General features: G+C 43.3%; 2 protein-coding genes across 2 annotated transcripts; one reads left to right on the top strand and one right to left on the bottom strand.

The window, feature by feature from the left end:
• Positions 1–113: 113 nt before the first annotated feature.
• LOC6732727 lies at positions 114–10,118 on the bottom strand. Its single transcript, XM_016180357.3, has 6 exons — positions 9,396–10,118; positions 1,773–2,264; positions 1,493–1,687; positions 1,299–1,430; positions 977–1,232; positions 114–919 (listed from the first exon to the last, which is right to left on the bottom strand). The coding sequence occupies exons 2-6, from the start codon at positions 2,115–2,117 to the stop codon at positions 726–728; spliced, it is 1,122 nt and encodes a 373-aa protein (XP_016025459.1). The 5' UTR covers positions 2,118–2,264; positions 9,396–10,118; the 3' UTR covers positions 114–725.
• Positions 10,119–10,660: 542 nt separating this feature from the next.
• Positions 10,661–13,842, top strand: LOC6732726. Its single transcript, XM_016178112.3, has 4 exons — positions 10,661–10,836; positions 10,906–10,997; positions 11,734–12,022; positions 12,083–13,842. Exons 1-4 carry the CDS (start codon positions 10,829–10,831, stop codon positions 13,761–13,763), a joined length of 2,070 nt encoding a protein of 689 aa, XP_016025458.1. The 5' UTR covers positions 10,661–10,828; the 3' UTR covers positions 13,764–13,842.
• The last annotated feature ends 14 nt before the right edge of the window (positions 13,843–13,856 follow it).

Below are 13,856 nucleotides of genomic sequence, written 5' to 3'. Positions count from 1 at the left end.
ACATGACCTAACCGCCAGGTGGTTGATCCCCTTGTGATACCTACTGGCATGGCGGCCTTTGAACACATTTAAACCCAGGATGAATAGATTTGTTTTGTAAAAAGAACAAGTGATTTCGTTTTTCTTGAATTATTTGTTTTTATTAAAAAATAAGCAAAACTACGTTTATAACAAGTTGATTTCCATGTCCATGCTCTTTGTAATCTTCCAATTCTAATCTTCAATTTTGCTTGCAATTTTCGCGCGTTACCTTGATACCGTATAGTTACCAATTTAATATCCTTTTTAGTTATAGCTCGACATTGACCAATTTCAAGGGTGTTGGTGTTCGTATAACTAATCAAATGGGCGCAGATCACGTTGATCTGCGTTTCAAATTTCTCGTGGCTTAAATTCTTTAAATTTCTCTCTCGGCTCGTAGTACACATACACACACAATATATATTAAATTTATTATTGTTTGCTTTGCTCGGCTGCTTAAATATTTTCTCTCTTGGTGTCTCAACTTCTAATTCCGACGAGTTTCGCGTGTGGTTTTAAACTAATTAACAATTTTGTCCGTTGTGTTCGTTCACTTTCTACATCGATCAAAGTGCTGCAACATGCTTCCAATTGATTTTCCCGAATTTAATGGCTTAGAGATCTCTGTAACTATTCCCCTTCCTCGGACGCCTGGCCAAGTTCTCCCTGCTGTGTCCTTCGTCTGGCTGAGGCATTAAGAACTATCACGCACTAGAGTTATCATTGGAACGGGACGTGGATGGACCGGCACCCTGATCATCGCCCAGCACGAAAGTGGGACTCTGGCGGGATGTGTGATAGTGGTAGCCCTCTCGATAGCGTTGATTGGGTTTCGACCGTGCGGTTTGTGTGTGACCCAATGCTGGACGCTGATTGTTGAGCTCATTGGGTCGTTTGGCTGGAAACCAGACATGTTACATCACCCACAATAGAAACAGCTATGTAGATTCCTTACCAGGTATATAAGGCTTTTGATTATAGGACGATTGTTGTTGTTGGTTATACAGATCCGAGGTGGTCGCGTTGCCATTGTGATGATATGGCGCCGCCTGCAGATCGGTGCTACAATTAATGGGACTCATCGGCGTCATCTCGCGATCCTCGATGAACAATTCGCTGGCATCGTCGGGAACCTGGCGGTACTGACTCCACGGCCAGGATGCGATGCCCGACAGAAGAAATGCCTCCAGGGCGCACAGATAGCCAATTATCTATTGGAAAGCGGAAGAAACCAGTGCTGCTTACTAAGGCTATCTCAATGGGCGTTTCGATCTTACCCCAGTGGCCAGAAGCGTGTCCTTGGAGTGCTTGGATACCCATGTGTATTCAGTCGCATATAGCACCATGTGGACAAGCAGCGTGGAGCTCAAAATAAATATCAAACCAACACTCAGGTACATCCACGTGTTCTGCGCGAAAAGATTTCCACATTTAATATGCGCGTTACTGCACTATCACATTTAGTACCCACCACTTTTGTCCAGTTGAATGGGAACATGAGGGCTATATGCGATATATCCAGAAAGAGCATGAGACACGTGATGAGTAGCGAAAAGAGCGCGCAGAAGACCATCAGCCTCAGGCGTCCGATGAGTGGCAGTAGAAAGAGGCCCACCTGTACGGTGCCCGCGGAGCATTCGCAGGCCAGGCAGGCGGCCGAGGATAACTGGTAGATAGAAGGAGGTAGGTTTCTAGTTAGCATTTATGCCCAGGAGCAGGATGGGTCCACCATCCTTACCACCACCACTTACCACCAATAGTATGCGCACAATCCCTGTAGGCGATTTCAAGTGTTGCGGATCACAGTGGAGGGCGACGCCCCAGGGCAGGGGGGTGTGGCCGCCCCTCTGCTTGTAGTTGGCATGGGAGTCCCAGGAGGTGCAGGTTCCGAGGGGGGATTCCAAGGACAGCGAGTGCGAGTGCGAGTGGGAGAGCTCGCCGGCCCTGCTGCCAGCTATTTCAAAGTCCTGCTCATCGTCCAGCTGACAGCAGACCGGCTCCAGCTCCAGCTCCCGAATCTCGTCCAGCAGCAGTTCTATCTCGTCCGTGCCATATAGATCAGATACAGACGGTATATAACGTTGGGGTTGTTGCATTGCCCGTGGCGGGATGTGTCCCACATCACCGATGGTTGCCCCTCAACTCTCAAAAACTGCGCCCACGTCTCGTTCTATCTCTCTCTCTCTGTTCCTTTCACTGTCTCTCTCTCTCTCTCTTGTCTGTTTTCCTCCCTCCTTTGGTAGCTGCAAAGATATTAATAAGGTTTGTATTATTATTTTATATTATATATGATTATTATTATTATGTATTATATATTATTATTATATATTTTTATTTTCAGCTTGTCTGCATTGTTTTCTTAAAATACCCAATCATAGAATTACTTTTTCCATGCACTTTTTTTCATAGCACTTATCAACAAATACGTAGCTCTTGAATAAATTGTATGTAATTATTTCTGGTTTTATAAGATTCCTTTATAATACCCGTTTCTCTTGAAGTAAAGGGGTATACTAGGTTCATTGAAAAGTATGTAAAAGGTGGAAAGGCGACCAACCCATTTTGATCTAGAGATTTGACCACGTATATCTGTTTTGATATTTTGATATCAGTATTTTTCTTACCAGTTTCCTAAGCCAATAAAATGTATAAATTTCTCCGTCGCATCCCCACCTCCATGCGTAACGGGTATCTGATAGTCTATAAACTCGGCTATAGCGCTCCGCCCTGTTTTTAATTCATCCACATGCGTTGAGAGGCAAAACGAAACAAAATGAGTTCTGAACGCTCCGCTCCATTTGCTATGCTATAGAAATTGATAACTGCCAAGTTGCTGGCCCTCGGCGCTCATTAGATGTCCTGTCCCCTCGGCCCCTCAATCTGACACCACCCCTCGACACCACCCCACCGCCACCATTTCAACCGCCTGTGCATAACCATAACGGTAATTTGATATGAGTCGTCGACGACTTTGACGTCGCCGTTGCCTGGCTGTCACTCATACGCCATGTGGGCCGCTGTGGAAACGCGCCGCGGGAAATCCCCCTGGGTGCTGCCAGTCTGAATACGCTTTCCCTGCTGCGGCAGGCGACAAGTTTCCTCGGAAATTTGTTTATGGGAAAATGAGGAGCAATGAGGAGCTTTAGCGAAGCGGAAGGGTAGCCGTATGGTGTGATTTGAAAGCAGCAAAAAATGTAAATCACAATGATGTAGGCAATGAATGGGAGGGTTTCTGCACTTGAAATGAATGTAAAAGCTTAGCTGGCAATGGGTAGATGGGTAAAGACTTGTAAATAGCAAAACAAATATGTATAAATGCTTATATTTAAATACTTATTTGTAATTCACATCTGATTCCACGAAATCCCCTTTTGTAAGACTGACTTATCATTCTTTTAAATCCCGTGCAAATATTTCGCTCAACCATTAATCAGACAAATTCCCTGCTGGAGTACCTGGATGGTTTCTGCATTTATTATTTTTAATTGCATCTGATGCGACGCTTCGATAGTCTACGTTCCAGATGATGTGGCTGCCAACTGGAAATTAAATTGAATTGGTTTTGTGTGGCCCCCTTTCCCCGATCTCCTCGCTTTTCCATTTTCCCATCTCGACATCAACACTCTGGATTTTCCGTTGCCCTTGGCTGAATGCAATGAAATTTTGAGGAGCATTTTTTGTGCCACTCACACACACACAGAGACTATTACTTTGGCAATTAACACAGACATGAGGAATGTGTAAATGTGCAAGCATCATAAAAGCCCAACTCCGTGGAGAATTTCAACAATTTTCAGCTGTCCGGCCGCATTTTCCTTGAGCTGTCATAATCAGGACACAGCTGAAGGTAGCTTATGCTCCTTGTTGTCAGATGTCCTGCTGCTTTCCCCACTGTTTTGCCTGTTGTTTTAGCAGCGCAAGGACTCAGCACAGCAGGACACGAGTAGTGCAGCTGGACAGGAAGAGCCAAGGATGGGGGTCAGAATGGCACACACACACACACACAGACACAGGACCAGGCACAGACATACACATCTGTGAGTAGGACAGGCAATGTAACAATTGGTTCTCTCTCTTTCTTCCCAAATATCCTGCCGTTCTTTTTCTCGCTCTCTCGGGTTTTTGTGAAGTATTTGTTGGTGGCACTGTTCGGGTTGTCCTTGCTCCAGTTTTGGTGGCCCGAACGGCCTCAGCCTCCGGTTTGGGCTTGCAGGCCCTGCCCCACTCCCGCTATCCACGACCCTATCCACGCCCCTATCCACGCTCTTATCTCTGTCTATTATCGGTGCACATAATCTCCCTACGCTGCTGAAGGACCTAATGAGAGTCCTTGTCGGCACATCTCTCTCGCAGAGGACATGCCCTATCTTAACCAATTTGCCCATCGATGGAGAGGCATTAAACTCTTCGCCTGCAGCCCCTCTTTTTCCAGCTTTTGTCACACAACCAAACGCATAATTTCACACACAGAAAGAAATTAATTAGACAACTTTACGCAATTAATCAGACACGTGTCAGGCCATACGTGTTTTCACTCTTTTTATCACGCATAATCAAATTGCAAATAATAAATATTGATTTAACACATTCTCGCTGAAATTCAATTAATAAATGGTCATTCGAATTGAATTTGAGCTAGATATGCAATCGGGTTGGATTTAAAACACATTTAAACGTTGCTATGCTTTTATAGGATAGCTTTGAAGTGCTATTGGTATTGCTGTTCATTTAAATGTTTATTTAATGAATAAATATTTAATCTATGCGAAGCTGAATAACCCCATTTAGGGCCCTTTTTCCCAAACTCTGTGCAACTAGATGGGCCTTAAAGCTCCGTACTTGCACCAGAAATGAACGTTTTTGCCAGTGCTCCATCCGAAATCAATTATGCTGATCTGCATGTAAACTGACTGGGCTTCCTGTTGGGCTCCAACTTTCGCCCCCCATTTCGAGCCAAAGTCCGCAGGAAGTGCAAGTGCTGTGTATGCAAATTTATTGTCAATGAAGGGGATTGGAATTGGCGTGGAGCCGACTAGGGGGCTCCGTGGAAGAGATATAGGGGTGGGCTGCAAGGGTTGGACACTCGACGTGGGCTCGACTGCATTTCTTATTTATGAACGTGCATAGACAATGCTTTGGGTTCTTGTTGCTTTTTGTTTGAGTTGAGTGCCTCCCCAAACACAAAGACACATAATGGCGGACAGGCCGTGTGCAACGTGGTGGCATTCAATGGACCAAACTTGCCGTAAATAACTTTTAATAGAATTTTTAATGGGCTCGCTCGGTCGCCCGATGTCCTTTGGGCCCGTTGTACGGCAATTTGGCTTTAATATAGATTACCATTATGATTTGTCAATGCATTGAAGGCATTTGAAATGCGGTTGATTTTGTTGTGGTCAGGAGTAAAATAAATAAACTACAATTTAGTAAATGAAAAGTATTTGCTTAACCAGATAACGATTTAAGCTTCCATAAAGCCCATTTTAATAAATCGTTTAATTTTAAAATAAGTCCGCTTAAATTAGTTGACAATTTGGTATAACAATATTATTTATTTTTATTTTATTTATTATATGAAGAACAAAAAATACAATTTTTTTAGTCCAATCGAAAACTTTTTGAATTTTAAACTAGATTCAGCAGAAAGAAATTCTACAAGCACAATAAATAATGTGTGTGTGTGTAATATGAAACGCAGCCAGGACATCCAGGAAAACTTATCGGCCATATTGATCTGTAACAATAAAACATGCCATTGGGCAAAGTCGGACGGTCCTCGAGCCACTTTGAACTGCGTACACACTTTTGCTAAAATTATTGGAATTTTTTTCATGCTTTCGTCTTTATTTTTGGTGCAGACAAGTTGACTATCGTCCTCGATTCGTGGCGGCATTCAATGCGGCTGGTAATGCAGGGGAAACTGAGGGAAACGCGGAAAACTGGGACCTTTTCCTACTTATTATGCCGCCGCATGTTTCTCTATGTTTGCTCTTTTGCGGAATTATCGATTACAAATGAATATTTCATCAGTGGAGGGGAGTTGGCTTGGGAAAATGGAGAAAATGGAAAAGGTGAGAGGTGCCTGGCACCTGTCGCCTGCCGACTTCCGTTTCCGGTTCGCGACACCCTACAGCGACTTTCAATTAAAAGCAACACACTTATCAAGAAATGCACTTATACTCTTATTGTATCAAAATGATTATAATAACTGGTTAATTATCATTGGCAATGCTGTACTTAATCATAGAATATCCTAGTTTTCCACCTCTCGGATTCATTTGCAAGAAAGGAAGCAAATATTTCTCCAAGTGACTGGAACATTCTTTCCTATTGCTTTTCCCATTTCCTCGCTGCCTCTTTAAACTGCTGCTTAATGTATGGCCCTCTTCTGTTTTGTGTCGCATAATTACCAATGCCAGGATAATTAAGGCAACTCCAGGCTGGCAGGCCACACAAAAAAGGACAACGAGTCCTGGATGCGGGTCCCGACTCCAGGGATTCCAGTCTGGCATGTGGAGTGGAACGGACGGCAAGTGGGTGGACTTGGGTGGTGGGGTGTCGCAGTGGTGCGAGCACGTGACGAACGGTAATGGCACGCCAAATCACAGGAGAAATGAAATGTTTGCCGGTCGGCAGTGTTCGGAATTCCAAATACGAGGCGAGGGTTTTCAGGAAGTGGATTTTTTCAGCCGAGTTTCCTTATTCTATTAGGTTCAAAATAGGAAATCCGCCAAATGAATGGTGCATTCAATTGATGTTTAATAGTTATTATACTAAAAAGGCTTTACAGACTCCCATTTCACTTAAATTATTTGTGTTTTATGAGCTTAAACAAAGCATTTGACTCAATTAATGCAGAACCATGGCCAGCTTAATTTTCAATTAGAAGGTGTTCATTGTCGGGAAAGGGATTCCGTTTTCGTGACTACTCATGATCCTCCAAACAAAACTCCTGCATAAACTCTACTTCAGCGGTGTCCCGCTTGCCTCTCATCCACAAAACCTAAGCTGAAAGTGATTAAGGCTCACGTTTCGGGATTACGTAAGCTCCTACAGGGATACTTAACCATCTGGGCCCCACAGCATTTATATATAATTTGTGCGAGTGTGTGTGTGTGCGTGTGTTTGAGTGTGGGTGTCTGTTGAGCATATCATGTGTTTATGAGATTCCTGAAATGAACACCCCGCCATCCCACTTCGTCACTAAACCATTTTACCTGGGCTTTTCGGGGCGTCCCCTGACACGTGAGCTCCATAAAAAGGCAGAAAGGCCTTGTCATTTCATGGACGTTGCAGCACGCGAGGGGTCCCCACACCCCGCACCGCAACCTCCCCTGGATTTCAACCCACCCCTCCCGCCGTTTTCACTTTTGTTGGGATTTTCCTAGCCGCTTTTCTCCGCTGCGTAAACACAGCTATTAAATGCGGACTGACCCCAAATGCTGACCGACTCTGCTAGCTATCAACTACAGTTTGCATTCTATAAGGCGGACAATTTAAAATGAGTTTGGGTGGTGATACTATATAATTAAATTAAGGGAAAAGGTTACTTAATTTGAACATTATTTATTCATAAAGCTACTACTATGGGATATCCTTTTTGATCATCATTATTTTTAGTCCAACTGAATGTGTCAAATGTATACTTTAAGTTTACACCTAAACTCACTTTAACCTTAAGAATTTGTCATAAATAATTGGGCCACATCGATGTATTGACCGCTTCACAAACGGTTGATTTATGGTCAGTATTTAATTATCCCTTGGCCCGTTCCCTTTTGGCCGCAAACGGTCGGTGCAACAACCTCGTTTCGCCGACCTTGAACCAGTTTCATTTTTAAAAATTTCCAGCAAAGCGAAAAGTCAAGGGGGCGCACTGGAAGGTAAAGGATTAGAAGACTTGGCCAACTAAGAACTTTTGCACATATCTCGGCATATTAATAAGGTCCAAAGCGTCTAACGGCCATTTAATTGCAGCCGCATACGCCACACAGAAGTCTCATGCATGTGTGGGTGGGATAAGATGAGGTTCTATGACAGCAAACTAAAAATAAACAAATGAGCCAAGCCAGAAACACGGAAAAAACTGAAAGACGAGTTGAGGCTGCTGAAAAGCGCCTGCGTGGAGGGAAAACTGGTGAGAGCGCTGAGATGGAAAAGCAGGCAGAGAGCAGAAGAGAGCGGAAGAGCGAGAGAGCCACCGCAGTTATTGTTGTGGCTGCCAAAGGATTTCAAGGAAGTGAAATAGCTGCAGACTGAGTTTTTCACAGACAAAGTTTCCTATCTGCTTCCTCTTCTCTACCCCCCACCCCTTCCAGTTCCCCATCTCTTCTTCTTGCTGGCTTTTCCCTGTTGTCACTTCCTGTGAATCAGTGCGTTTGTGTGAGTGTGAACGTGTGAGATTCAAAACACTCAGTATTTAGTACTGAATATAACAGGTTTTGGGTTTGATATTTACCAAATAAATAGTTGGAAACCAAATATAATATAAATTCTATTGGTTTTGGTAGTATTAAATAGCATTAAATCAAGCTTGAAGATTTGTCGAGCCTAATAAATAATAACTAACTAAGGTTAATTATAGAAATTTCCTTCTAAGAGCCAAACTTTGGTTAAGTACCTAGTTATTAATAACTGTTCGCGCTTATTACTCGAGGTAATTAGGTATCAATTATATACATAGGTAAGGCATATGATTTCCTATTATTCCTAAACAGATTATGGAATAAAATGGGCAAAACGACACTGATGAATGTGCTATATTCAAAAGATTTCTGATTGAAAGGAAGCAATAACACGTGGCTGATTGAAACCCCATTAGATTTTCTTTAATTTGTATCCAAATTCAAACCTTTTCTGAAGAATTACTAATTCTTGTTGTATTTAGCAGTGAACTTGGTTCAATTGAACCAATTCAGATGGTGAACCTTGCACCAACACACACAGGCTAGCTCGCACACATACACGTCCTCGGATAGTCCGCTCTCATAGTATCCTTTTTCTGCGACTGTGTGTGTGTGTGGCCCAAAGTGTTATATTGACATTTGGCTACATAATGATTTATGCTGCTGCAGGAGCCGAGCGATCCTTGCTCCTTGTAATTCCTGCTGCTATTTTTAGGGGCATGGCCATAATTTATTTTTATGTACAACCAGCAGCGCCAGCAACAACAACAGGAAGGAGGCAACTACATCACACGCACACACACACACACTCGAGCAGAGATATATTTTTTGTGGGCAAGCGAAGGGCAAACGCTGGAAAGCATGCTACGATTTTTGCGTGGGAGTTGGGTGGCTTATTTGGTGGGCTGACGGGGAGGGGGTGGAGTGTTCGTGTATACAACTAGTTAAATAAATTTACACTTGACCCACCTATTTATTTCCCAGCTGTATGTATTTTTATACTTTTTCTCCTCCGAATGCGCGGCACGTTTCTGCTTGCTTTATTTTTTGGCCAGCAAAATCTTTAGAAAATTGCTTGTGTTCTTATGTGTGCACATCTGTATGTGATGGTGTTTGTGTGAGTGGGTGGCGGAGTGGTGGTGATGGTCTTCCTCTTCTGCCAAACTTAATATCAGTTCATTCATGGGCCAAAATCAGCTTTCAGTTTTCCCTTCGACTGTGTGTGTAAGAAACGGGAAGCTGCCATTTTATTTGTGACTTCCAGGTTTTGTTTCTCTGCAAAATTTCAGCTTAATTTTTTTATTTTGAGCTGTACTATTATACTCTTTGTCGTTTTTATTTAACACGCGCAGCAAAACAATTTTCATTTTCACACACTCGCACGAAAATCATTACTCAGTATGCACGGCTTTCCACGGGCTTTTCATTTGCCAACCACCATGCTGCCTCCGCTGCCGTTTCCACTGCCTTTCAACATTTGCTAAAACACTCACACAGTCGCACGTCGCAGATATTATTGGGGCGGATGGGAGGGGGCGTGGCTGGTCGGGGGGCGTGTGAATGCAAAGCAGCAGAACGAACGTCGAAAGAACGCGACACCAACACAGGAACGAGAGCGGGGAAAGTCCGGAAAACCAACGAACCGACAGCGTTGAAAGCCAGCAAACGACTGAGCTCCAGAGCCCCAAATGGAAACTGAGAAAGGAGAGAAAGTAAAGGCCAGAGAGAGAGAGAGAGAGAGCCCACGAGAGAGAGACTCATCCTTTGCAGAGGCAACAAAAGTTCGCGGAACCAGCTCAGAGAGCCACCAATACCGACGCAAAATTATATACAACAATTTATTAACAATTATTTTTTTCATCAGTTTTTGATGTGTATATCAGTTAATTTAATTTTCAATCAATATATTTTTTCCTCAGAAATCAGCTTTATTTATTTAATAAAATATTAAATTTAATATGTTTCATGATGTTTAAGCATTGGTTTAAATTGTTAATATTTTTACTTTCTGCACACATTTTCTTCAACTAAATCTTATTCTACTAATATTATACTACTCAAATCTTAGAATTCGATTTTTAACACAATAGAACTCCCGCTTCGATTTGAAATTCTCCAACATATTGTTTTGATAACGAAACTGATTACGTTTTAATTTTGCATTGCAGTGCAAGTGAATGAGCGACTGCCTTCAATTTGCTGATAAGCCGCTCAATAAAACGAATCTCTCGCGGAGCTTCGTCCCCGGTGATCAGTTGTATTCGAAACTTTGGGAGAACCGAACGTGTGAGCTGCTGGAAAAAAACCAAGCCAGATCGGAGACTCGGAGGTGTACATACTATAGTGCAGCTATAATACGGATTGCTTAGAAGGCAGTTTCTGCAAACTATTAGTCTGGGAAAATGGAAAGGTAGAACTAGGCAGATTTCAAGTGATTAAGTGATTAGTACATGGAAGCAGCTAACAAAGTACTTTCCAGTTTCTGGCAGGAAGTGAAGTCGCTGCTGAAGACCGTCTTCTGCTTTGTGGTGGCTATGATGCTAGTGCCTTTGCTGCTGTTATCATTCCTGTGTAAGTGAAGTGCCCGACATACATCCCCTGCAGTGATCGATGATCGGCGATCCGCGACACGCGCTGCCCCGCTGATAAGCCGCATAAATCAATAACTTCAAAAGGGGCCGGCCATATAAATAAACGATCCATGGGTTGATTAACCGATTCTCAGTCAGCCAAAGGATCATCCGCCGGTGGAAACCCAAGAACGAAAGATAGTTATAGAGGAGGCAGAGAGAGAGTGAGAGCAGAACAGTGAGAAAGTGAGATAGTCTTGGAGAAAGTGCTGCAGATAAGGCTTTTGTTTATAAATAAAACAGATTACCTGTTGCACCTTTGCGGAACCCAGACAAGCGACCGAACGAACCTTGACCAACTGAATTACTCATAAAAATTTCACCATTGATAAGACCAGTCTTCGCTGCTTGATGATACCCGCTAATCGTCGGGGATGATGTTGTATAGGAAAGTCTAGTGCTTGATTAGGATTATCGGACAATCCATTAAATTCAATTGATTTAATCTCGGGGTATACGATTCTTGGCCGCGCTGATTATCATTCTTCGTTGTTTACTTTTCCGAAATAGGGTATCAAGTATGCGGGAAACAAAATGCTTCCCACTGCTTAAATATATTGTTATTATTTACGTTATTGGCTTCTTTAATGTTATGACTTTGATCGCAGATTTGAATACAGCGCTAGAGGTGAGAGCTATTAAATTTCGGCACTTCTAATCCCAATCCATATTCCCAGGTGCTCACTTTGGCAACGAACTATCCAACTATGTGCTGAGCATCAAGTACCCGAACCTGACCATCTCAAAGTCCAAGAAGATCCGGACCTTAATCGACACGCCGAAGAATGCGGGCGTATTTCATTTCCTGTTGCAAGTGGAGGGCGACTGTGACTTCGAGCGGATACGGATGGCTTATGCCCAGCATCTGACTGATCTGAGGGACAAGACCGGGATGCTCCGGTTCCCCAAGCTGCGTCAAAAACTCGTCACCTGTTGGGGGCACTATGCTTGGGTGAATGACAGCAGGTGTGCACTTCAACATACCATATACCATGATAAATTCAAGGGGCAAATCTCTTCTTGCAGCGGCTTCAACATCAACAACCACGTCCTGCTCAGCACCCACAAGTACCGAGGTCGTCCGGTTAGCGAATCGAATATTCAGGAGTATGTCAGCGAGCTGGCCACGAAGTACATCCCATCAGATCTCCCCCAGTGGCAGGTGATCGTGATCCCCAACTCGGATAGCACTCAGCCCTACTACATACTCATTAAGCTGCACCACCTGATAATTGCCGAGGAGGAGGATCTGCATGTGAGTGAGATGCTCCTGCTGCAGGATCCACATAAGAAAACCACGATGACCCTAAGCGATGGATTGGATTGTGACAGTTCGAGTCCAAAACTTTCCCGCTTTGTGCGAAAGCCGGAACACATAAGCAGACTCATCAATCACATAATCCATCTTATCATTTGCCGTTGGCAAAAGTTCATCTACGAATTTGAATCTCTTGAAACTCCCGATGGTTCAACGTCCAGTGATCAGGTTGGAAACCTAAGCCAGTTGGTTTCATTGGTCGTAATTGTCCTGGTGAATGTAATTTTGGGCTATATAAGGAGTCGAACTATGCTTAAGAAACTGAAAAAGCGTTCAGTCAGCTACCGCAACGAAGTGGGTCGTTTTCAAACAATCCGATTGCTTCTGAATAGGGAGTTAGACCAAAGAAATCTTAATTGGTCGGTGGCCAGAAATGCGGTCTATAAGAGCTTGCAGCCAACCAATTTGGTCAAGGCCTTGACACGTTTCCTCTGGCGTCTAAATCTAAATCATGTTGTGCTCTTACCCTACCACATTTACTGTGAGTTTTTGGCTTTCGGTGATGTTGTGATCAAAGGTAAAACATCCCATACATCCACATATTGCGCCAGACTGCACTTGTACGTACCTCTTCTACTTTACGCCCAATTGGAGTTTTTCAAAATTATCTGGGAGCTTTTCCAGGCCCCACGAAACATTTACGAAGTGCTTTTTGAACAGCCCACAAAGGAGTTAAACATTTTGCATAAAAAATCCTATGCAGGCAGGAAAATAGTCTCCTTTGGCCGATCAATAAATGGCGCCCAACTCAGGACCCGTAATCAGGGTAAATTCAATAGTGATCTCCGAGAATCCGACTTTAGCTTAACTTGCTTGGCAGGCGCTGTTCACGACTACTTTAATACGTTCTCAGGTGACTTGAAAGTCCCCAATTACTTGAACACCACTTGTAGGACCATAGACAAAGGGTATTTCACAGATCGCAGCGGGGATAAATCTGAAAATATTGGCGGTGTTGTCTTTCTGCAATTGCCTCTAAGGCAACCAGACGCAAATCACACCAAAGAACTCCATCAGATTGTTGAACGAATCAGAAAGCAACAGATAATCATATATTTAGCGTCTATTGGACAGACCAAGTACAGCCTGCTCACATCCCTTTTGCCTCACGTAATTACCAAAATATTCATCAACTTTTTCTCATACAACTTTCCAATCACAATCACTGAAATCTACGGAGCGACTGCTGAGTTTCAAGCAGCCTGGGGTCAGAAAGTCGAGGATGTTCTACTTTTCCGGCCACCACAATCGAAGACCTGCCTTTCCTTAAATCTTCATCGCTTTGGGGACAAATACAGACTGGCTGTGATGGCCGATACCCACCTGGCCCCCGATCACACAGTAATCACCAGATCCTTTGAGCAATATATGGAAACCATCACTCTGTAACTTCCTTCCCTCTACTTTTCGACTGGAGGGCAATCTCTATATGCATAATGTATGCGAAATAAAAACTATTTATCCAGTATTTAAATATGGTTT

Source organism: Drosophila simulans, chromosome 2L (genome assembly GCF_016746395.2).
Source record: "Drosophila simulans strain w501 chromosome 2L, Prin_Dsim_3.1, whole genome shotgun sequence".
Classification (NCBI taxonomy): Eukaryota; Metazoa; Arthropoda; class Insecta; order Diptera; family Drosophilidae; genus Drosophila; species Drosophila simulans.
This window is presented reverse-complemented; position numbering and strand designations above follow the sequence as displayed.

Bases quoted from the DNA above. Each gene is read 5' to 3' on its own strand.
- LOC6732727 (XM_016180357.3), bottom strand. From the start codon at position 2,117: ATGCAACAACCCCAACGTTATATACCGTCTGTATCTGATCTATATGGC. The intron at 1,688-1,772 runs GTAAGTGGTGGT...TCTATCTACCAG, and splicing joins TTGTGCGCATACTATTGGTG to TTATCCTCGGCCGCCTGCCT. The intron at 920-976 runs GTAAGGAATCTA...TCTGGTTTCCAG, and splicing joins TCAAAAGCCTTATATACCTG to CCAAACGACCCAATGAGCTC.
- LOC6732726 (XM_016178112.3), top strand. The intron at 10,998-11,733 runs GTAAGTGAAGTG...CCATATTCCCAG, and splicing joins GCTGCTGTTATCATTCCTGT to GTGCTCACTTTGGCAACGAA. The intron at 12,023-12,082 runs GTGTGCACTTCA...CTCTTCTTGCAG, and splicing joins GCTTGGGTGAATGACAGCAG to CGGCTTCAACATCAACAACC.